The sequence below is a fragment of the Danio rerio genome, chromosome 7 (assembly GCF_049306965.1).
Source record: "Danio rerio strain Tuebingen ecotype United States chromosome 7, GRCz12tu, whole genome shotgun sequence".
Lineage (NCBI taxonomy): Eukaryota > Metazoa > Chordata > Actinopteri > Cypriniformes > Danionidae > Danio > Danio rerio.
Genome location: NC_133182.1, coordinates 13,988,975 through 14,014,785, shown reverse-complemented (window position 1 = coordinate 14,014,785; position 25,811 = coordinate 13,988,975). Strand labels below are relative to the sequence as shown.

Sequence of the window (25,811 nt, the reverse complement as noted above, 5' to 3'; positions counted from 1 at the left end):
ATATCAATATTGATATTAATAATCATCAATAATAATAATAATAATAATAATAATAATAATAATAATAATTAGGACTGCTCAATATTGGAAAAATTTGATACAGCCATATTTTATTTTTCTGTGCTAAATATATGCGATATGAATGTAGTTCCACAAGATAGTTTGAATAGTACTAATTGTCATTTTTCTGGGAAGTCTTAACAGTATTCAGAAACAGAAATTGAATAAATCACAATGCAAAAAAAGGCTTTTCTTCCCTAAAAAAGCTTTACACATAAAAATACAAAAATTATTTATTTTGCTATCACACATCGTTATTTGTAGGTGAACAATTAATCCGCACAAGTTAATCTATGAAAAAAAATGTTTTATAATCTTCAATCAAAGTTGGACGCCCCTCTTACCGTTAGTTGGTTAATGATGCCTAATAACAAAGCCCCGCATCCAAGTAAATATTCCAAATTGAATAATCACAATGCAAAAAAAAAAGGCTTTTCTTCTTTGCTTGGTCCAATTACTAAGTCAAAATATACAACCAAAAATTCTTAGATTAAGTAAAATTGTTTTGTTTTTTAACTTTTTCTTGCAAAATTAAAAAGTTTCCATTTAACAAGCAAAATTATCTGCCAGTGGGGCAAGTAAAATAATCTTGTTTTAGCTTTAAAATGTAGATATTTGCACTAGAAAGAAGACACAAATTATAAGAAACTTTTTTGCGTGAAGCATATAAATTCTGTATAAACACCGTAATTAAGTGCAATTCTGTAGCTCCTGGTCAGCTATAATCCAAACTCAACATTGCATTTCTTGCGATGTAACTATTGGAGATGTGCACATAACAATATCGATGCTGAAACAATAGATTGTGCAGCCTTAATAATAGTAATAATCATAACAACAACAACAACAATAATATTAATATATTCTGAAGCATCAAAGCAACATATTAGAATGATTTCAGTAATGATGCTGAAAGAAATTAAGATATATAGAGAGAGAAAACCTAAATATTTCCCAATATTGTTGTTAATAAATGTACTTCAGATTAGATCAATCCAGCCTTGGCAACACCAAGCCTTTGAATAGCATTGTGCAAAACAACAGAAAGAGGCTAATTTTAAAACTTAACAAACCAGTTCAAACAAGGAAACAGCCCATCTGTCAAACGTCACTTAAAATGTCAACCTTAAAAAGCTGAATCATTTTGCTTACAGAAAACAGACTCATCCAAAACTGAAACATAAACAGAATTAAATGATTTAAAATCACGACTGACAACCATGAATTCATTATCACATCTCCTTTATCTACTAAAATTTCTAAAGTCTGTGTGAAATCAAAATTCGCAATGTTTATTTTGCCATCACACGTTATTTTTAGGTGAACAAATAATCTGCGCAAGTTAATCCACTGAAAAAAAATGTCTGACACCCCTTCTACAATTACTTTGCTATGAGGGAATGATGCGCAAAAAGAAAAGCCCAGCCTCCTAATAAATTTTCCATTTGAGTTGGAAAAACATCAACATATACTGAAATATCACACAGACTTCAAGCAAAAATAATTACCTGCCTACCTACTTCTAGATAAAAGAGGTAGACGTGTATATCTTGTATAGTGCTAAATATTTAAGCAAAAAATCTGATTCATTACTGTACCCGTCTTTGCTAATCAAAATGAAGAAATTATTTACTTACACAGTACAATTTGACCTTAAATTTACAGTAAATGTCTGGCTAATAATTGCATTACATTCACAGTAAGGTACTGTGTGTAAATTCCAAGTACATTACTGTAGAAGTAATTCAAAAAATAATTCTGTAAATATTTATAAATGTCAAAAAGTGCCTGTCCTAGCATAAATGTTCGTGTGCATTAATTTCAATGTGGAATAAAACATTAATAGTGCTTAAATTCCTATAACTAACATGTAAAAGATAAGACCGTAATTTGATGTCTGCCTCAATTTCACAATTAAATTCTGAATAAGTCAAATTTAACAGTTAAATGCTGTGAAGTGACACTAATGTAATTTAGTGTGAAAAGTTACAGTAACATGTTGTGTAATTCTGGGAATTTACTAGTGTACCATTAGTTTGCTATGAGAGAATGATGCGCAAAAAGAACGACCCGCCTCCTATTAAATATTCCATTTGAGTTGGAAGTACATTAACATATACTGAAATAAGTCTCAGCAACTTCCAGATCGCACAGACATCAAGTAAAAAATAGCCTGCCTACTTCTAGCTTAAACGTGCCAGAAGTGTATATTGTATAGCTTTAAATGTTCATGCAAAAAATCTGACTGTCATCACTGCTTTTCACACGCCTTTGCTCATCAAAATGAAACAAAAATTCATTAAAATCAACACATTGCATTCTGAAAGTAACAGAAGCACACAGACAAATGCGCAACCCAAAGCAGCTCTCCAAACATACAATATTACTCATCTAGCACCAAAGACTATAGAATACTCAATAGTTTTGAATGGGGAAAAGTGTAACGATCAATTTGGCAAATGAAGCCCCGCCTTCTAGTACTGAGCCAATCTTTGATCGATATACTGACAATTCTCCGGAGGAAAGGCTCAGAACAGACGTGAGTTACTGCAGATTTTGAATGTTTAGAAATGAAACTAAAGAGACAGTTGTTGTTTAATTTTATAGGTGATTCCCATTACGAAATGTAATCATAAGATTGGCTAGGAGTTTTGGAGAATTTGAGGTTTCCCCATTCAAACAGAATGCCTGAGCATACTGGCGTTACAAAGATGGCCACCGAGTGAAATGACTTCCTGTAAACCAACGGACTCAAACTGAATACCTTGAGGGCCGCAGCTCTGCATAGCTTAGCTTCAAGCTGCTCCAACTCACACCTGCTTAATAGTCTCTAGTAGTCTTGAACACCTTGATTAGTTGGATCAACTGTGTTTGATTAGGGATGGAGCAAAAATGTGCAGAGCTGCGGCTCTCCAGGAATCAAGTTTGAGACCTATGCCGTAAAGGGACTTTGCTAGTACTCACATTCCCATGGTTCACAAAGCTATGCTTTCTAGCAATCCGGTCAGCTTCCTCCTCTCCCCCCTCAATATGGACGGCCCATGTGTTGGTGTAAACCTTCTGTCCAATGGATGGCTGTGGCCCAGAGGTCAGGAGAACCAGTAGTGTACCGAGCGTCAATGAGGCAAGCCTGAGATCCATCAGACACACTATAGGAGAACCAAGGCAGGAATTCCTAATGTCACCAAGTCCGTCAGCACAGCAGGCCGCTAAATCCGCGCTGCTCCCGGCACATGTAGAGTTGGAGCCGTGTAAGAGAGATGTACTTCAGGAATCACCTGGGGGAGAGAGAAAGAGACGATAATGAGTCATTTGAGTTACTAGACGGAAGAATATGAATCACAGATGAGATTTAAGTGTGGAACTGACTAACTCAGGGCTCGAAATTGCGACCATTTTGGTCGCATATGCGCCCGAAAATTAATCTATGCGACCTCATAATATAATTGGGCGCATTAGTGCGACTGCAGATAATGGTTGTAGTGCGACCTGTTTTGATATTTTGTAAAAACGTGCTGAATCGCTCTTATCTGCCGTTATATTGGTTCATATTAGCTGTCAATCACTCACGGTATTCCGCTGTCAGATGACAGGGAAGGAGCTTTTATGACCACGGGAAATGCAAACGGCTGAAGAGTAAAAACTTAAAGCACACAGGTTTGCAAACCCCACCTAAAGTTGAGGCGCAGATGAGAGCGATCATGACACGTCACGTGGTGAATAATGATCCGCCAGCTGAGATCAATTGAGTACGCGCTTCTTAGAGAAGGCGCCCGAATCTCCATGCGTTGCATTCACTGCGTGTTCAGCGCAAATGTCCGCTAAAAGTCTAATCTAATACTGTATATATCGACAAAGAAGCTCGCCTTTCCTAAGTTTACACTGAAACTGCGGCTAATAACAAAGACCGGTATTGCACCGATGGTTAGCGCAAGAATCTTGCGCTGCCTGCTCATAAATTGGGTCGGCTGACTCGCCAGCTTTTCCACTAACACAGAAAAATGAAGATCATCTCAGACTGAACCTTTAAATAGACACAAACTGAAACCAAAACTTTTAAAGAGGGATAGAAGTGAGACTTACTTTCTTTTGTCAATTCTTTTTTGAGGTGTATATTATTTTTTTATTTATTTTCTGATGACTGCTTTGCAGCTTTCATCAATTGAATGATTTATTATAATCTTTTGTTTGTTTTGTAGCAGAAATATTATTTATTAAATTGACATGCATATATAAACAGCAGTGCAAAATAAATATTTCTTACTGCAATGCTTCATTTTTGTTTGATGTAAACTAACAGACTTTTTATAGCAGATAACTTGCATTCATGCACATTTAAGGCAGTATCATAATGAGAAATGGAATTCATTGTTACTATTATTGTTATTTTCATCATCATTAATATTCTATGGCCTAATTATTAGACATTCATTTTGGAATTATTGCACACAAATATCACTGTCTTCGCAGCATTAGTTAGATAGTTGTTTCTAGTTTTTGTCAGTCCTATTAATGTTGTTTTAAAATACAATAAATCCCTTAAAAAACAATTAGTAGCTGTGCTCATTAATTTTTGGTGGGTGCTCCTAAATTTTTTCTGGTGCTCCTAAAATTTTTTTGGTGCTCCTAAATATTTGAAGTTGGGAGCACCGGTGCTACCAAGTAAAAAAGTTAATTTCGAGCCCTGCTAACTGGTTGAAAATTAACAGCACAGCCAATCTAACAAGTTTTGCTTTGGTGGTGGCAGACATGCAGCTAAAGGGGTTCAGTTTCTATCAGTTTAAACAACATTAGTCAGAGCTCTGGAGTAAATGCGTCTTTCCCAGCCAGTGCAACTAAATTTTAAAAGTGGTTTTGGAGCCAATTTAGATTCGCAGAACTGAAAAATGATGACATACCATTGCCTATGAGATACATCACTGATCACACCGAAAGCAAACAGTGCTGCTTGTTTGAACTGAGCACTGCGCTGACCATTTATCATCTTGTTTTAAAAGGACAGCACAACGCGAGCAACTATTGGACGTGAACACCAATCAGCGCTGTTTGAGTTTGTTAAAGAGCCTTATGATACCACAAATTAACCTGCTTTTACAGCCAAATGAAACAGTGCTGCCATTCTTTATAAATTAGTAATGCAATACAATGGTGTTTTTGTCAACAAGGCATTGGATGTGCATATTATCCATACTAAATAAACTATGACATCAGTTTAATGAATAAACAAAAAACAAAATTTAGGCTTCCTTTTACTATGATATAGAGGTTGTTATATTTGTATGGTAGGAGATAGTTATTGAAAAAGTTTAGCATCTTGATCCTACCCCATGCTCCTGCTGCTCTCAACTAATTACTGTTAAATGTGAATTTTCTACCAAGAAGCAATTCCATGCAAATGTCAGCCTTGCCATGAAAAAAATAAAATAAAAGTTTACAAAAAATAGCAAAACCCTTTCTAATTTTTTGTGAAGGCTTGTATTTTACAATACTGTAAAAATACTCAAATGTCTCTGGTAAACCAAATATAATAGTTTGTAAACATTGACAAAGTCACACAAACAGCTATTTCACATTAGTCACATCCATAACAAAGCTTTTTGCTCATAAATGCAAAAATGTCAAATAAAACATAGGCAATCATTTGTGTTCTATAAAGAGACAAGCCCTATCAATTTGATTAGCATTGTTTCTTTTGAGTTGTGCAGCTTAATTCAGATCATTTCTATAAAGTATGTTGCATACTGTAAACTCGGTACAAACTAATGTTTATTTTCCTCATTTAAAATCTAAAAAATGTTTACAGATTGACATTTTTCTGATCCCACAACTCTGTGGCTAGTTGTTTGGAAAATATAAACAGATATTTCAATATCATGTTAACATAAAAAGCGTATGTCAATTAATGTTTTGAGGTTTTACTGCAAATGTCACATCTATAACTCTGGAATTGCTCCAAGGCAGTTTGAGTGCTGGTTTCGAGCTTGGTTCCAAATTGATTTTTTTGTGTTTCAACACAAAAAGCACCAGCTCTAAACCAGGAAAAGTGATTCTCAAGTAGCACCAAAACATTGCAAGGCTAGAAGTAAGAATCGGCTCCGATCTGAACTATTCTCTATATTTGAAATAACAGCAGAACATGTAATTACCACTTATAATTAGGGGTGTCCAGATCAAATCACATGACCGGAAATCCGACCTGACGACGCAGTTTCAGACTTGATCAGATTCTCGATCACAAATCTATAGTAATGCGCTGACATAGAGTTAGACCTCTTTCTTGACTTCACACAGAAAAAGCAACGTGACCTCACTTTGTTGAAGAGACGCTATTGGTTAAATGCAAGCAAACTAGATCACTGAAGCAGCTTGAAGTGGAAAGCACGAGTATGTCTGCAGTCTGGATGCATTATAAAGTTGATGAGGACAAAATTGCCATAGCAAATTGTGAGATATGCAATCTTGATACTGCAAGAGGAGGAAAGAAAAAGGCTACATTTAACACAACAAACAAACAGATGTTGAATATTAAAATAAGGGAAATTGAATAAAATAAGGAACATCCTGGATCTGTTTCTTCACCCTTTTTTATTGTTTTTTATGCATTATAGAAGAATCTTATCGGATTCAGTAGATACTCAAAATTAAGACAAGTGCAAAAAAAATAAATAAATAAAACTGATCAGGACATCCCTACTTCTAATCTGTCTATTTAATTAACTACTAAACACAGAACTTCAATTTATTCCCACAAATCACAGCAATGAACAAACACATTTGCAGTTTTATTTTGATTAATCGCCTAGCCCTAGGAATCCCTAGCACTAGTGATATTCTCAAACGTCAATCTAAAGCCCTCATAGTCATTTAATTTAATGCAAATATAAGCGAGGCTGTGTAGAGTTAACATTCATTTATGTTTACCTGGGATTGTCTGGGATATAAATAAGGGTCTAAGCCGAAGGAAAATAATGAATGAATGTCTGGGATGGAAAACACACCTGAATATGCTTTCCAGAAAACCAAAAACCCTCACTGTCTGTTAATTAAAAGGTATTCCCACAAAAATACTTGGAGGGATCAGAAGGCATTTGTTTTTGAACAGTGTTGACAATTTGAGGAGACTTGAGCAACAGCAAATTTGCACAAACTTGTGCAGAATTAAGACGGAGCTCAGCTCACTGCTTGATACAGCTAAAAATTGCATGAAGAAGCATTAATGCCTGGTAAATAAATTCATCAACCTCCAGCAAATATCCCTTCAGAAACTTTAACAACAACTTATATTAAACCATGCAGAGCTAAACATTCCTGGCTTGACTGCTCAAAATATGCCTTTAAAAAGATTTCAGTTTGTCTTATCACTGAAATGGATAAAAAAATAAATAAATCTTTCTGGCTTCCAAAAGAAATGTGCCAAGATCATTGCTGCTAAGACATCAGTAAACCAAAGATTGGAAAGAAGAAAGCTGACTTATACTTCCACAGAAACTTTATTCATACTTCCTTGTTTAGCCATTACAGACCCGTTGTTTCACCACAAAATCGTCGCCCTGCTTCTCACCTATGACTAAACAAACGCTGATGCAACATTCTTGTTGACTTGCGGTTCAACTTAAGCCACTGCATTAGGGAATAAAGCAGCGCATTCAAGTCACACTGCATTTGGTCCATTCGTCAGTCTAAAAGGTAAAGAGGGAAAATGTGTTTTCCAGAAAACACTTTCATTAACAGTAAGGATAAGTTGGCTTGAAATTTTATTTGAGCTTGCTACATGCAAAAAAGATCTATAAAAGTCTATTTTACTGCAGCAAAACTTGATGATGATGATTCAATGCATGATTTCTTAATCGTGGATTAAGAAATTCATGTTGAGTCTAGTTGACCTGTCCACACCCTTAATGGCCCATTTCTTACACGCATAAACACTCGTTATGCACAGTCTCACTGGACAAAATGTTATTTTGCTTCATGTAAAAAAATGCAGGGTTCCCCACAATTCCTTCAAGTTGTCCCAACACAAATCAATTACGTTAATCATTTTTTAAAAATAAGTGGATTGAACACAAAACAATTAAGGTGTCTCAAAAGAAACCTCGAGAACCGTGTTGATTTAGCTTATTGAAAAGTAGTAGTCTGAACAAGCAGGAAAAGTCAGTTGAGTGCACGCTATTAAAAATGCAGGGTTCCACACAATTCCTTCAAGTTTTCCCAACATAAATCAATTAAGCTAATGTAATTGTTTTTACAAATTTGAATGGATTGAACATAAAACAATGAAGTTGTCCCAAAAAACTCTAAAGAATAGTGTTGATTCAGCTCATTTTAAATAAGTAGTTTAAACAAGCAGCAAAAATAATAGTGTGTAAACAAGAAGGGCAACTGAAATTATGCTCCATGATCATATAAGCGACTCGTCTTACATTCACCATCCCATTCTTTGCAACACAACTAAAAGTGCTAGCATTTGTTTTCAGCTTTTATTCTATTATTCGACATGGCATGGCTGTGTTGGTTCAAATGACATGTCCCCGTTTACGTGCTTTCTGAAAGACTCACAATGTCAGCATCACCATAACAATGGCAGGAGAATGCAGTCAGCTGTGTTAAACTGCACTTCACTGAAATCCAGAGGCTGACGCACTAGTACCTGTTCTACCACAAGTTTACCATCAGGAAATAAAATCTTTACATTCTTTTACAAACATAAAATGATGCAAAAAAGCATAAACATTCATGCAAAAAAACAAAAACAAAACAATCAGCATTTAAACTGGCATCATTCATTAAACCCCATTTTCTATTTCAGATTTGACTAAACAAAAAAAAAAAATCCAAATGACAGAATTCAGGCTACATAAAGCCTGTAATTGTATTACAAGTTCAGTAAGACTAATTCAGCTTCACTGTCAAGTAAACAGCTTACAGCAGTTTTGATCACCACACATTGGTAAACAATATTCGAGAACACACAAATATTACAGCAAATGTTTGACAGCTTGTCCAAATCATATCAAATCACTACACAAGCATAAACCAATTCTGACTATACTTGTTCCAAGAACTCTCACATTATTTCACAAACATTAAAACAAGTTCCAACATCCGCAAAAACCTTTAAAACTTACATTATTGGTAAAAGCCAAAAAAAAGGAAACCATTAAAATGTTGAACTAAATATCTGTTTAAAAGTTGATTTATGCTGACTTAACCTACAATGTTATTATCAGGTCAAAGACAAGAAAATAAAGCACAATACTCACTTGAGCTCGGAGCATGTGTCTAACCCAGATTAAGGTAGGCTAAGAACCAAACAAGAAGTGCGTAACTTTCCTGACAGCAATTTAAAGCTCTGCCAGCCCTGATTTCAAAGTACACCCACTCGTGATGACATCACAACATGGTTAACACTTAACAGGGAGCGAAAACCCGACAGGGAGGTGTTTGACGGTAAAAGCGAGCCACTTGGAAAGAACTTGAGACAGGATGCAACTTTTAGATTCTCACAAGCCTGTTTTTTTATGTGAAAACCAGAGGAAACCAAGGCAGCTGTGCATATGCAATCCATTCTTCAGTTCAAAACACAAGCAAAGGCTTTTTTTCCAAAGAAGAGACAAACTTTGTTTCCTGGCAAGCGTTACACCGGGATTGGTAATGGCTGAAACATTGGTCTCATGAGGAAAGAGAATAAAAGCATGATCAATTTAACTAGTTCAGGGGTGAGAAAAACACCAGAAACATTAGCTTTGACAACAGATACAAGTGTCTAATCCATAACCGTTTGTAGAGGCATATCACTTACAAATAATTCATACTTCTAATCCATTTAAAGAGTAAAAAGTCAAACTTAGACGCAAAAAGACAACATATCTTGACAACAGACAGAATAAAGCACCTCCAAATAGTGTTATCCACAATAATAGTAAAAAAAGTTAAAAAGACTGTAGAAGTAGATTTAAATCAAGGGGTATCTTAATAGTATTTCCGCAGATTTTATGAGGACATTTCAGAGCAAATAAAGACAATTTTATGAGGGTAAACACATTGCTAGCATCTCTAAATGTACATTAAGGAGAACACAAGTTATATTACCAACATTTAAAGGTTTGAAAATACATCTTGAACCAATCTTTGTCGAATTTTAATTTAACAAAAGGTTCAAATAACTTTGCTCCCAAACACAAGCATATGGCAACAACTTTTGTAGTAACCCTAACCATGCATGCATGTATCCCAATGCAAACATCTCAGGGTTATAAAATCGAGATAAAATTACTTGCAAAGGAAAATGACATGAGATCTTGCCCTCAGTAATTAAAACAAGAACAAATACCTGCCAACTGGAAACGTGGGGAATCAAACTCATTGAAAAGTAATGTTTTTACGCCACTGACATATATTTTTGCTCGTGTAAAAAAATAAACTCACTTAAATTTAATTCCTCACCAAACAAGACTTCATTTTTTAAATTTTGAATCTCAAGTAGTTGTATCTTGATTTTAAATTGGTTGCAAAATTGTACTGAAAAATCATTTTCTGATAGTCAATGCAACATTTATCACCATGATGTTGTAGATTGAAGAATTCCTGTTGGGATTCACATTGAGGAAGAGCAAAATGAAGACTTGGAATTAACACTAAGAACTATCACTTTTTAAACACCTACTTAAACCATGTAAACTAATTATGCCTCTCTCATTAGTAACTTTGAGGCATTTTTGTGATTATATTTATTGATATCATTTGTGATTTTAGGATTAAAACGTTTTAAAATATAATAAATACGTATTTTAAAACCATGTCATTTGATTTTCAAAAACACAAGAATTGACGTCAATAAGCAACAAAGTTGTATGTTCATTGAAAATAATAGCTTGTTGTGCAAGTTTACAAATATCTATTGTCCTCATTTAAAATATTTTATGATACACGTTTTACAAACGTGCTTATGTTGGCAGTCGATTTAATACCATGAGGTTAGAAATTTACACTTGGTATTGTGATTTCCAACTTCTTAAGGATTGAAATTACCTTATTTTTTATGTACATTATTTAAATGGAATAATTTTTCATTATTTTAACTATTTTATTTTATTGTGTCTTTTATTCTGGTTTATGTAAAGTCTTCTGAATTACCATCGTGTATGAAATGTGCTATACAAATAAACTTGCCTTGACTAAATTGAGGAAAACAAATTAAGACTTAACACTTGTTTAAGACCTTCTTAAACCTTGCAAACAAATTACGCTTCTCTCACAAGTAACATTTCCAAGACATTTTTGTGATTATCAATATTGCTATCATTCATATTGGTGATTATTGTATTAAAACGTTCTAAAATAATATATATTAAATACTTATTTTTTAAATCATGTCATTTGATTCTCAAAAAAAAAAAAAAAAAAGAATTGAATTGAAATTGCCCAGTTGAATGTAATTGTTTGCAGTGTAAGTTCCCAAATATCATTCGTCTTCATTTAAAAGCTGAAATAACATACATGATACACCTTTTACAAGGAACGTGCTTGTGTTGTCTAGCAAAATATGAAACCAACCATCACAACGAAAAGACGTCCTGAATGTCCAAATGTTTTTAGAGAAGACGTGTGTTTGGTTTATCCACGTTTGAAGTTATAACAGCTGTACATAATTGTATCTTCTTTTAAAAGTAGGCCTAACTTACGTCTGATAAGACGAAGATAGGTAGTATTATATACATCAAAAGGCTAACGCTAACGTTAGTCATAAAACATTCCCTAACTTACGTGGTTCGCGCAGGTTTGTTAACAGTGGTGGGTAAAAAGTAAAATCTTAAAATGAAGACTCATTCGAAAAGCAAAAAACAACACATACGTTCGCATTATCTTCATTAAAAGTTAACCAAGTAAGTAACACGTTTAACTACCTTTTCCTTTTTAAAAAAGTGTCTTTACATTGTAATGTATTAACGTTAGCTTTGTTTACTCCAAACACTGTTTGGAAAAACAAGTCCAATAAGTTACTATAGCAAAACTAGGCTAAACAACAGCTTTAAAGTAGTCAATGGCTACTGAATGAAATTCTTACCTCAACAGCATCAGCTTGTAATCTTCCGTTTCCTTGGACACACGGTAAATCCACTAAACCTTTCAGCGGACACGACGAAAAGTCCTCCGTGTTTGACTGACGACGAACACTGTCCCCAAAACAAAGCTTAACTCAGGATACCAGCAAAGTAGTGTAGTCAGAAGGACAGGCTGAGGTGTCCTGACGTACTGGACTGTCCTAAAGTCCACGCGCACTCATCTGCTGTACAATAGCGAAACTTTGCGATAGGTTTGCTTGCTCTGTCGCACGTAACGCGACGCTACGGCATCACTAAGACCCGGTTCGTCTGAGCCACCTTTGGACCGGCACGCCAACATACTTAAGGACGCATGCCGGAAAGCTGCAAACGGCGAAATCAAGTAAACAAACAAGATATAAAAAAAATACACCTCTATCCAATGGACTGTAGTGGAGAGGTAGTCTACGGACTGCTTCTCAGGAAATACGTCACATATGTACGCAATGAGAAGCGACGTCAGGATGCGTCCACTTGAGCGCGTCACGCGGTATTTTTTGATTTCCTTGCGCCATCTACTGGATACGCCTGTGTGGCTCATATAAAACACACGCGTTTTGCTGGATATTTGATGTCAATATTTAATATGCCAGTAGGCTATTAGATTTAATAAAGCTTTATTCAGTTTATTCAAAGCTAACTTTGAAATGAACATGAAAATGATGCACCTAGATATAGGGGAGAGCGGGGCACAAAGGAACACTTTTTGGTTTTGGCCAAATAATGATCAAAGTATTGTGGTTAGACAAACCATATTTTTTACCAACAACACACCATCCTCTCCTACAAATAAGCACTGGAATTATTCACTGGAACTATGGTTTCTGTGCAGTATTGGCAAAAGTGCCAGGAGTAAAAATGTTACCATTTACACCCCACCTGCAGGTTGTAACACTTAAAAGGCAGATTTCACACAATTAATTTTAATTCATTTTACGTTAAATAGTAGTTATATTTCCTCAGTAATTGTCTAATGTTTTTATTCTACACAGCGCAGTATGTTTATTTATTTATTTATTTATTATTTATTTATTCGATAAACACATTTGGATTTATTTGGATTATTATCCATATATCCATAATATTTTCAATTAACATACATACATACATACATACATACATACATACAAATATATATATATATATATATATATATATATATATATATATATATATATATATATATATATATATATATATATATACATATACATGTATATACATATATATATATACATGTATATACATATATATATATATATATATATATATATATATATATACACACACACACACACACACAACTAACTTCACTTTGTCATGTTTTCCTCAAAACTGGCTAGCAGTCACTGTGTTTTTTTTACATCTTTCAAAATGGTTTCATCTTTTAGCCTAGAAGACAATGATCACGACGATATAAGATTTTACGTTCATACTTTCACAGATTTTTAAAAATAAATAAAATTAAAATAAATTTAAATAAACTTATTTTTAAAATAAATTTAAAATAAAATAGAAAAGCTTTTTCAATAATTGGCAGGAAGATGTCTGCTGACACAGTGGTGAAAACCTTGCAAGCATGCCATGGTTAACCCTGAGCAAATACTTTAAAACTCTTTGTTACATTTACCCTGCATTACTTTGTGCCCCACACTCCCTATAGTTTGTGTGCTATGCCTATGCATTTTTTTAATTAATAACAAGAACCAGCATGTACAGTTTTCTTATACAACAAAATCATTTTACATTTCTTAACAAGACAGAATAAATGTAAAAAAAAAAAGAAATACAATTTTAAAAAGCACAGAGAGAAGAGGGTACATAATTATCAAATTACATACAAGTATATTACACACATTTTTCCCAATTTTAGTTATTTTTACTACAGGAAATGCATATATACAAACATTTTATGTAAACAAGTAAAAAGAGAAGCATATATCAACTGTTTTAATTTTCTATTTTTAGACTTAGAAATCACTTTTATATACACATTTGAATCTCTTTTTCTATTACCATGAAAAGAGGTTTGCTTTGGCCAAACTTTGATTTATGTATGTGAAATTTACATAATAATAAAATTTTATAAAGTTTATAATAAAACCAGCATATTTAAAAGAGCGATCCTTAATATAATAACCCACGATCACATCTTTATAAGTTAGGGTTGCACGGTTTACCAGTACTACCAGTTTCCTGCGGGATCAATAAAGTTTTCTTAATCTAAAAAATACTATCGTGATACTATGGCTCCAGAATACTGACGTTGCCACTGTAGTTTGTAAACAGTAGTATCGTTATTAATGGTTTATCTACAACAGATGTTGCATGTGGAAAAGCCACTAAAACGCTCACACATTTGTATTTTTGTAAAACAGACCATTTTATTTGAATAGTTTGTGAAGCCCTTTAAGGTTGCAAAACTGTGTAGAATTTGTGGCTTTTATGATAGCCTATTGCACGTTTTCTAACACTGCAGTTCAAACGCATATCTGAATCTGTTCATTTCTGTTTCTGTAATATGATTTAGTAGCTACAATAACCGTAACAATCTCTCTAAATCAATGACTCACAAAGTGAAAAAATAAAATACTGTGAATTGTTACCTGATAAGATTTTTCAAAAAAAATTATGAAAAACTCAAAATAGCAACAGCAAACATTTAAATAAACAATATTTGACCACTTCATATAGGCTAATTTTGTTGGAAAAATGTTTTTTGTAACAAATTTTATTCCGTAAAACTTGTATCTTTATTATAATGTGTTTTTGTCAGCCTGATCTCATGAGGAAACAAGTATTTTACGTTTTGACAGTTTAGTGGCTAATTTGTACAAATTCGTAAGAGTTCAGTCTTACAAAAATGTACAATTTTAAAAAGGAGGCGTGGCACCCAACCCCACACCTAACCCCAACCATCATTGGGTGATGAGCAAATCGTACTAAATTGTACAAATTAGATCATACAAATTCCAACGAATTAGCCACTAAATCAAAAGGTTACGAATTGCCGTGAGATTGCGTTGATTTTGTTGGTCAGTTATCTACAAACTAAACAAAAATAATTAATAAATTTTAGATTAAGTGACGTGCAAATAATACATTTTGGCCTTGAGGGAATTATGAATTACATTCAAGTAGGCTTATTATAACATAAACTATAGTTTTTATGACAATTTTCTTTATAATTTTTGTTATGAAATACAATATCGCAATACTACTTGGTATTGTGACACTTAAGCAAGTATAGTATCTTAAGATTAATTAATGGCATTGCGACAACCCTTTTAGAAGATAAGCAAAATGATTAAAAATATTACGAGCAATAAAAACTTCAAGATTAATCCAAAAGAGTCCAGTTTATTGACAATACCAAAATAAATGTGAAATAGTTTTATTAAAGCTTTCACAAAAACAGCATTCTAACTTGATATCAACTTGAAATTTTTGTAGAAATTTTTTTGCAGCATAAACTATGACGTAATTTAAAGCTGTGCTTATGCATCTAGTTACTTATTCAATCATTTTCTTTCATCTTAGTCCCTTTATTAATCTGGGGTCGCCACAGCAGAATGAACCGCTGATTTATTACACATCGCATGCCCTTCCAGCTGCAACCCATCACTGGGAAATGCATCTTACTCAAATCAAAATATTGACATTAATGTGCATCATGTTCAATTCACTTTTTTTAATCAAATACATTATGATTTTTTGCTTTCTAATTGTAAATTTAATCTGTTGCCTTATAAATCAGTAAAAAGTGTGATGGTAGGAACATGCTAAATTTAATAAAAGAATATATATAAATGAGCAATATCACACGAGTAGCATGTTTATATGGCTGTATATTGGCACTGGTGGAAGGTGTGCATTGGCTCAAGGATGCAGGCAGAGTGCCCCTCACCCCCAGTGCTGATGTACAGCCATATTGCGCTGCTATAACAATTTGACGGAATAATCGCGTGTATTCAAAGGGAAATCAAACATGGAAAGTCTCAAAAACCCTTTTGTAAGGGGAACTACTTTCTTCCACCATTCATTCACATCTGCAGCTGATGTCAGAACAGCAGAAACCGTCACTACTCCACCAACGTCACTACTTCACCAATGTCACTTTAGAGCTAGTATTAAAGTAATTCTTTAGCTTAATGTCTAAAGTGATGACAAAACAGTCATGAAATGTCATCAGTCTACAGAGATTACCCAGTATTTCTCTGTTGCAATCAGGATTTCACAATAATTAACCCTGAAAAAAAAAACGGAGCAAAGCAAACACTATTAGATTACTGCACTATCATGTTTTTCTCTTCTTCATTCTTTTATATCACATTTTACCTGTTTTTATGTTTTGTTTTGTTTTTACGCATTTTTATTATTTGTTTTTATTTTTATTTTACTTGTTTCTTTTATTCTTGTTTATGTAAAGCACTTTGAATTGCCATTGTGTATGAAATGTGCTATATAAATAAACTTGCCTTGCCTTGCCTTACTGTGGTGTAAATGCAGCACTACAAAATGCAAAATAGAGAGAGATAGATCAACCTAGAATGTCACTTACCTGATTTATAATGATTTATTCAGCTGTAATTTATGCTGACTTTCTCCTCTAAGGACTTATTATGTGGTCTCTGTCGCCATCTTCTGACAGAACGTCAACCGTCACTTTCTTTGGTCTGCCCAGGCTGATGGCGGTCGATGCACTGAACCCGATCCTCCAAAATTTAATTGTTTTTTTTTATATATAATTATTTTTTAGGGGTTTTTCACCTTTATTTTGATAGGACAGTAGAGAATTCAGACAGGAAAGCACTGGGAGCAGAGAGAGGGAAAGGATCGGGCAAAGGACCTCGAGACGGGAATCAAGCGCGGGTCGCCACGAGCACACTGGTGCTATATGTCAGCACGCAGTACCACTAGGCTACTGGCGCCAACATGAAATTGAAATATTTTAACCCTTTCAAGGCAGGAGTTGCAGATTTGCAACAGTTAAAAATTTACTACCTTATTACTCCAGATACATATTTTATGAGTTTTTTTAGTGCTGCAGGACTTGGTTGTCCATTTGCAACAAACAGTTTCCCCACTTGCTCACACACACACACACACACACACACACACACACACACACACACACACACACACACACACACACACACACACACACACACACACACACAAAAATGTTTCTTGGAGTACCACATGACAAAGTGACTTGGAAACATGACCAACTCAATGAGGATTTGAGATATTGGATTTGGATCCCATATTGTTTTTGTTGTAGTTCTGCCAAAGAAGAGCAATTTGTTACATTGTTTGAAAAGTTGTTCATAAAAAATAATTTTTATATCATATTCAGTCGTCAGTGTCTAATTACCACACTGAGCCAATGTTGCAAATCTGCAACATCCCAGAACGCCTTGCATGTGAAAAAAGTCAGTATTACACCATATGACAATTTTTCCCAAATATCAGATTTTTCCTGTTTCTAAAAATTAATTTGAGCCTGAAAGGGTCAAAATAGAAACTATTATAAGTCAGTGGTCACCAGACTTGTTCCTGGAGGGCCGGTGTCCTGCAGATTTTAGCTCCAACCCTATACACACATGAACAAGCTAATCAAGGTCTTACTAGGTATGCTTAAAACAACCTGGGCTGCGTTTCCCAAAAGCATCGTAAGCCTAAGAAGTTCGTAGAAATGATCGTACGACTGATCTTAATATTACGGTCTGTTTCCCAAAAGCATCGTAACTTAAGTAGCACTTGAAAATCTTCGTGGATCTACGAGTGCTCTGGAGTAATCGTAAAGCCTTAAGTGCATCGTAAGGAGACAGAGTTATGAGGGCACCTGCTGGACAACCGGCAAATTGCACCTACAATTTACTTCTCTTCAAAGTCATTATTCATTTTATTTGTACGTATATCTCTATTCATTTATATTTTCTACACATTACACAATTCAATATACAAATAATAATAATTAATAATTAGGCTAAACTTTTGAAAAATAAATGTAAGAGCTTATTTATTTATTTATTTATTTACTTATTTATTTATTTTGATGTGAGATAATCAATTTTTGATAAAGAAATTGATAAATAATTCTACTTAATTAAGGTTTCATATAAATATCGAAAATGATGCTGATGTCATTTCCGGCAAGGACTGTTAGAATTAGTTTTATGCGAGATTGGAGCAAGACAGTGTTTTTACAGTACGACATTTCCAGTTAATTTATGTTTTTAAACTGGCTCAAAAATATTTTTTTTTATGTTATTCGAGTTGAATATACATTCACACAAGTAGAAGAAGAATTATATGGATTGCTATAACATGTGCAACAATAACGAGCCATTCTATAGCGTGACATTTCAGCACTTAACAAACGGATAGCGACTCCTAAGTTGCACTTAAAGCTGGGCTACGTGCAATTGTGTTAAGTGCATTTTTGGGAAACGCACGTGAAACAATAACGAACGTTCGCAAAATGACTCGTAGAAAACGCTCTTAAGTGCTAAGATCAATCGTTATCGGGAAACGCAGCCCTGGCAGGTGTGTTGAGGCAAGTTGTGGCTAAACCCTGGCTGTTTCTCAATATGCGTTCTTCAGCGGTCTTGCGTCCTCGTGTTCTCGTGAAACGTCATCATCAGTTGCCTAAGTTCAGTTCCAATACTTAAGACCGCAAGTACGGAGTACGCGTGAAACTTCCCGGATGTGATCTTGCTATCGAGGACGCACTGATGCAGACTTGAGCACCGAACTCGCTCTGGAGGTGGGAAGCGCAGCATTTTATCTAGATTTATTATTAAAGTTCATAGATATGAACTATTTACCTCAGGAGTTTCCCTAAATGAAACGGTGAAAGTAAACATTACCATGTACATCTTAATAAAGGAATAAACACATTAAGGGTGTTTGTTTGCTGAAATTCGTATTTAAATCCGTTTTATTTATATTGTGCAACATATATTTATAATGTTTTTATTTAAAGTATATATTTTGAAAAGGGGAAAAACAATAAATTGTTGCATGAAGGCTGTAATGTTTAAATAATTTACCATTTAAAACACGTGAAGTCATGTGACCATCAGGAAGAACGCGTTCTCTGCCCTCGCGGTCTCCTGAGTTCGTTCTTCCGAGGACACCTGGCAAGACCGGTCTCCACAAGAACACAAGTCCGTTCTCTGCGTTCTTGGAATTGAGAAACAGCCCCTGCAGGGACACCGGCCCTCCTGGACCGAGATTGGTGACCCCTGCTATAAGTGAACTGCATAGTTGTAATCTAAACTACATTCTCGCCTGAAAAAGCCTTATGTGGCTGTATGTGGGCAGAGTAATACACAAGGGTGAAGGGTTAAGAGGTTGTACAAGTGTGTACGGCTATAAGCCAGAGTCAAGAACCAGACAGAACTGTTGTAAATATATCCTAGGTCTATAGAAAAATAAGACCAATTAAAAATTCTCATTTTATCCGTGTATATCTAGTTTGAGTAAAGTTTGGAGAAATATTTTGTATTGGCATGAAGTTCTGCTTTTCAAAAGCTTTTATTTTTCATTATAACTGGTGACTATTGTGTTGTGATTGAGAAGCAGTGTTATTCCACCAAATATGAATTTATACAGAAGTTAAAACACTAGTGTTCATTTCGAAAATGTATATAAACATGTCTGAAAAGGTTTTTGTTGTTGTTGTTGTTGTTGTTGTTCTCTTAAGTATGAACACATGTAATCAGTTAACAGAATAAAAGTATGTTTTACTTAAACACACAACTTTATCGTCATTTAGAGAGGTTTTTGCATAAGAACAAAAAAAAAAATAAATAAATATATGCGCATGCGCTGTTTATTTGACACCTCTCAGCTGGCTGCTACTGTTAGCACGCAAAATAAACTAAGTGGAATCTCAGCGCTGGTACTTAAAAGCAGGCTACTTCGTATTTGATCACAAACTTCCTATTTAGCACAACAGCAGTCAGTCTTACCATTCCTGGAGTACCATGAAGGAAACCAGCTCTTCTATCGAAATGTAAATTAGGCGGGTAAGCGCGTCCTCTGTCCCGCGCGGCCATCAATTAGATTAGCAGCATCAACCCACAGCTGATTTAATGATCCAGTTAATGAAGCTCCTGTAGCCCAAACTCATTATAGTCACGTCGAGCGGGATCACTTTTCAAAGTGTAGATTTCATACTTCTCTACAAGCTTGTCATTATGGTAATGTTCAAGCATCGCCGGTTTGATGACCAAAGGTCAAGCCATGTTTTATTTGTCAGTAGCCGTGTCTGAAAGGCAATTCAGTGGACTGACAACTCATTATGTAGATGGACATTTCAGTATTTCATTATGAAGGCATTATTTGGCAACTTTGAACAGCATTTGCCCCTTAAGCTGATAGCTACAGTTCTTTCTGAAATTATTGCAATAATATTAGTTTGCACAAGTTAATAGTTGGACGCAACAAAATGCTTTTTAAAAATGTCTGAAAAACATTTTTTTTTTGGGGGGGTGGGGGGGGTGAATAACTTTTTTGTAGTTATTCACCTCATTTTCTATTTAATTATGATGTTTAAATACTCCAATAAGTGTCATTTTAAGCACCATTTTTAGCTGGATTAGCTTGTTGTATCCTCCATTTTTGATGTACCAAAAATATTTCTTAAAGATTTATTATAAACAAAAACAAAAAGAGAGCTTCACGATTTTCTTCTAGCCTCTCTTGAAAATTCATCTAACAACAACAGCCTAATTAGTATGAACAGCAAAAGTCAGTCTAAAGCCTGATTTATACTTCTGCGTCAGGTGACCGGCGTTTCGGAAGTGTTAATGCAGACTGACGGAGACAGCGCGAAGAAGTATAAATGCACAGCCACGCGCGTGGCATGCGCCGTGGGTTACGCTGGTCACCTGACGCAGAAGTATAAATCAGGCTTAACCCACGCCGCATGCAACGCGCGTGGCTGTGCATTTATACTTCTGCGCGCTGTCTCCGTCAGTCTGCATTAACACTTCCGAAACGCTAGTTGGCAGTGAGGTGTAAATGTTCCTCTGTGTCGAGTTTCTTATCTGCTTTTTTGCTTTTCCTGAACACTTCCGGGATGTACAAGTGGCTCAAACTCGTTTTGAGGCAGGAACCGGCGGACGTGCAACAACTTTAACTATGAGGTAAACACAAAACAAAACTTTCCATCCGGGGGTCCGTTCTTCGTACCTTGCCTAAATGATCTAAGATTATTTGGCAGATCCTGGATCTTTTAATCTTGATAACTTACCTCTCGCTAATTTGGTTCTTCAAACAAGTTCGCGAATCAGATTAAAATGTCTGGATGAACTGATCTGAGATCGCTGCGTGTGTTATGAAGGACAGATCTATCGATCCTCGAAATCATGATCAGCAATGCAACGATTGGCTGACGGCACAGCAACGTAATGACATCATCTGATCAATATTTAATTATCCATGTGAGCAAAATTACATCAAATTAGCAGTAAACGGTTTGTTAAATATGACACGCAAGAACTTTACACATTTGTTGTGAGCTGCAGGCTTTACTCTTTCATTTGTCAAGACAAGAGTATTCATCATGTATTTCAATGCAAATCAATGTATTTAGTTCTACATTTAGAAAAGATTTTCTTTATAGTAGCCATTTTTTAATCGGTGTAAAGAATAACTGGTTGTTTACAAAAGCATTTTCATGTTGGTAAAGATGTCTGCAACTTTTGTGAAGCATCAAATCACTGGCATATTAACTATCAAAATATGTTTATGACTGCATAAATGTATTATTGCTTTTAAAAAAGTCACATATTGTGCATTTCTATCATACACAATTTGTACTAAAGCGATCTAAAAAGTTCATATCAATAAGTTTTCTCTTTGCACCAGATGGCAGTCTTTGTACCTTCATTTCGAGGGTGCAGATTGCATAAGTTTTATTAATATGTATAACTTAATTTATTTTATAAATAAATAAATAAATATATATATATATATATATATATATATATATATATATATATATATATATATATATATATATATATATATATATATATAGTTAAAAAATATGTACCATTTTCCCAAGTGTATATAACTACTACTGTAGGAAAATATCAGAATTCGGAACAAACTTTCTGTATTATCTTTGCTTGAACCGAGCCGATCTAATCCTGTTTATATGAATTGAACCTGCTTCCGATCAGGTTTGACCTAGCAGAACTGTTGCCATGACAACAACTCTCGGATCAGCTTTGAAGAACGAAACGATCCTGGATCGTGTCAAATCGTCAATGTCCAAATCCAGCTAACTGAGTAATCCACGTACGAAGGACGGACCCCGGTGCTCCTTCACGGGACTCCACACTTGTAAACAATCGCTCGCGCCATTCAGCGCTACCAAGCCGACCAATCACAGAGCTTACACTACGCGTCGTTGCGACGTGTAGTTACAATTTTTGAGAGGTGCACGTCAGTGACGGCGATGGCCACAGCAAAGGGCTATGCGTCAGCGCCGTAGCATACGCCGGCGTTTGACGCAGAAGTATAAATCAGGCTTGAGGCACTGGAAAAATGTGGAAAAAATATGAAATATTCTTTACTGACATGGCTATTTCTTAAAACTGTGCCCACACATTTTGATAACACTTGACTTCATCAGGGTAACCTGGTGTAGCCGCAGTTTTAAGGAACAGCCATGTCAAAAAGGCTTTTTATCATTTTTCCCACATTTTTGAGTGCCTTGGACTGATTTTGATGTTTATTCAGATGAATCCTTTACACAGAGCACCGACACATTAGCCCCTTTCACACAGTGATACCGGTAAATATCTGGAAAATTTCCGGAACGACTTTACCGGTATTTTCAAAAAAGTGCTGTTCACACAGGCGAGGACGTTTCCGGAAAAGAGCATTCACACATCCATTCCAAAATACCGGTAAATTCTGACATCATTCACCACAAATGAGCTTTAAACGGCTGCGCTTGTATTTGTAAACATTTGACTAAATTACAAACTCTGTGGATGATCAATATTGTGAACAACTTTCGCAGGATCACTTTCGCATGTCGAGATGTTCATAATATGTGCGTGTGCAGGCGCTTACAGGCTGTTTTACAGGCACACACAAAGCTTGAAGGTAAACAAACAACGGCTTATCATAAGCATCTCATTGATGATTATTTACACAGTTGGCATTAAGAAGAACATATAAACGTGATCTGACTAACTTCTAGCAGCTAAATGTGTCTGGAAAAATATTCAAAGGCTTTTATTCTCATAAACCGCGCGGACGTAAATGCGTCTGACTGTTGTGATTGGCTAAAGCAGACGTCTCACGTCAGCACGTTCTAGACGTGCACGCGCTTATTACGGTAATCTTCCTTCTGCATTCACACAGCGCAGCATTCCGGCAAATTGCCGGTAATGTTACAACTTCTCTTTCCGGAAAATAGCCAGAACGAATTTACCGGTATTTTCAAAAAGGACCTGTTCACACATACAACCTTTGCGGAAAATTGCCGGCAATTTTTCGGAAAGCTCTGTATGTGTGAAAGGGGCTATTATGTAAGCTACCCCAGAAAACTTTTTGTTGGATTTAGAATTTTTACACACAGCGTAATTAGTATTGAAATTAACTTTAATAGGCTGCTTTTGGTGCTTCAGATCTTTTCATTAATTTCAATTTTCATTTTTTTTTTTCATTTAATTTTTTTTTTTACAGTGTACATTACACACATCAACTAAAGTTTAAAATATGATATCGTAGTGGATCACCCCTTTAAAATCACAATGAAACAATTTCTGTATAGTGAAATAAAATTCATTATAACAGATTATTGAAAAAAAACAAAAACAAATGCAGGTCACAGACTTCTCCGCATTGGTTGTTGAATGAGGTCAAAATCAGTATATTAGATACACAAATAAAGTATTCAAAATAAGATCTTTAAGATATTAGTCATGCCGATTTCAGTGTTTATTTGTAATTATGATGTTGTTGTTGTTTCTAAGTTGGCATTTAATTACAAATGTAAGAATTCAAGAAACAGGAACAAATAAATATCCTTAGTTTTAATTGTTAAAAGAGAATCAACAATGTACAGACAAGAAATAATAAACATTTTGTGAAGCAGCCTGTAAACCGTAACGATGCCGCCTGGCTCCTGCCTGCAGAGACGGATAGACTTTTATTAGTACAATTATAGATTTATTAAAAACCAACAATTAAAGGGATAGTTCACGCAAAAAAATTTACGCACTCCCGAGGTTCTAAATGTTTAGGATTTTCTTTTTCTGTTAAACACACTACATGATATGCTGAAAATAGTTTCAAGCAGCCATTGACATCTGTAGTAGAAACAAAAATAATACGGAAGTCAATGGCTGTTTTTGATTGAATAAGAAAGAAACTCAAACCTCTCTGGAACAAGTGAAGCGTGAGTAAATGATGGCAGGATTTACATTTTGGTGTGAACTATCCCTTATACATTTTGGCTACCAAAGCATATATGGTTATGACTTCAACAGTAATGACATGACAGGAGATTAAAGTCGGCATAAATCAAAATATACATTTCCCATATTTTATATATGTATATGGTAGTGCTTGACTTATGATGTATCTGTGCACTTTATTATTTGTAAAACAAAAAAACAAAAATTTAATTAAATAATGTGTCCTCATAATCTTTAAGCAAATAACCTTCCCTCCCCCTGGTAAAGTCTAAAAGGGATACAGCTGCGGATACTCACATCAATATCGCATAATTTTTGTGTGACACTGTACAACATTAATTCATATTTTTGCATTGCTGTGAGTGTTGGGTTTAGGGTTGGGGTAGTTGTTAATAAAACACTATTTAATGGATCATTTAATAAATAATATGAATAATACTTGGTGTGATTACTGTTATACTTTACTGTTATGCTAGGGTTTAGGGGTTGGGGTAGATATTAAATAAATACAATTAAATGGATAATTTAACAAATAATATGAATAATACTTGGTGTAATTACTGTTATACATTACTGTGAAGGTTGTTTTTAGGGAGCTGTAATTAAAATACAATTTAATGTGTAATTTAATAAATAATATGAATGATACTTGGTATATTTACTGTTTTTACATTACTGTGATGCTTGGGTTTAGGGTTTGGATTGGGGTAGATGTTAAATAAATACACTTTAATGGATATTTTAATAAATAATATGAATAGAACTTGGTATAGTGACTGTATTTACATTACTGTGAAGGTTGGGTTTAGGGAGCTGTTATTAAAATACAACTTAATACACAGCAAAATATGGGGACCCAAAACAACTCTATGGGTGTTAATTTCAACCCTTTGAAAGTGTCTCATGGGGTCCACTCAAAACAGAGTTAAATCAACACTTTCAAAAGGGTTGGCACATTGACACCGAAGTAAGGGTTAATTTTAACTCTGGGCAGAGTTAAAATATGTACCTATATTTAACACCCCCTGGTGTAATATATTGTTATTTTATTCAACTCTCTTGAGTGTAAATATGGTAAAAAGGTCAAATAGACTGTAAATTACAAAAGAAAAAACATTTTATTTGAAAACATTCACCACTTCAACAATTCATTCAGTTTTTAAAATGCAACAATGTCAAATATGCTTTAAATGTT

General features: G+C 34.7%; 2 protein-coding genes across 7 annotated transcripts in view; both read right to left on the bottom strand.

Annotated features, from left to right (window-relative positions):
* The window catches only part of furina (furin (paired basic amino acid cleaving enzyme) a), a 218,949-nt gene extending 198,695 nt beyond the window's left edge, over positions 1 to 20,254 (bottom strand). Inside the window, exons 1-2 of one of the 4 annotated variants that reach the window (XR_012382483.1) lie at positions 12,125 to 12,570; positions 3,025 to 3,338 (exon numbers count right to left, since the gene is read on the bottom strand). Coding sequence is in view for 3 of the 4 variants with exons in the window: in XM_073906893.1 (XP_073762994.1) it covers positions 3,025 to 3,201 (177 nt within the window). In the remaining variant the exon portion in view is untranslated. 4 annotated transcript variants of the gene reach the window in all.
* A 3,965-nt stretch (positions 20,255 to 24,219) lies between these two features.
* Positions 24,220 to 25,811, bottom strand: part of LOC100004499 (stereocilin) — a 65,017-nt gene continuing 63,425 nt past the window's right edge. For all 3 annotated transcript variants that reach the window (XR_012383171.1, XM_073908102.1, XM_073908101.1), the window contains exon 30: positions 24,220 to 24,328. Coding sequence is in view for 2 of the 3 variants with exons in the window: in XM_073908102.1 (XP_073764203.1) it covers positions 24,240 to 24,328 (89 nt within the window). In the remaining variant the exon portion in view is untranslated. The remainder of the gene's footprint in view (positions 24,329 to 25,811) is intronic.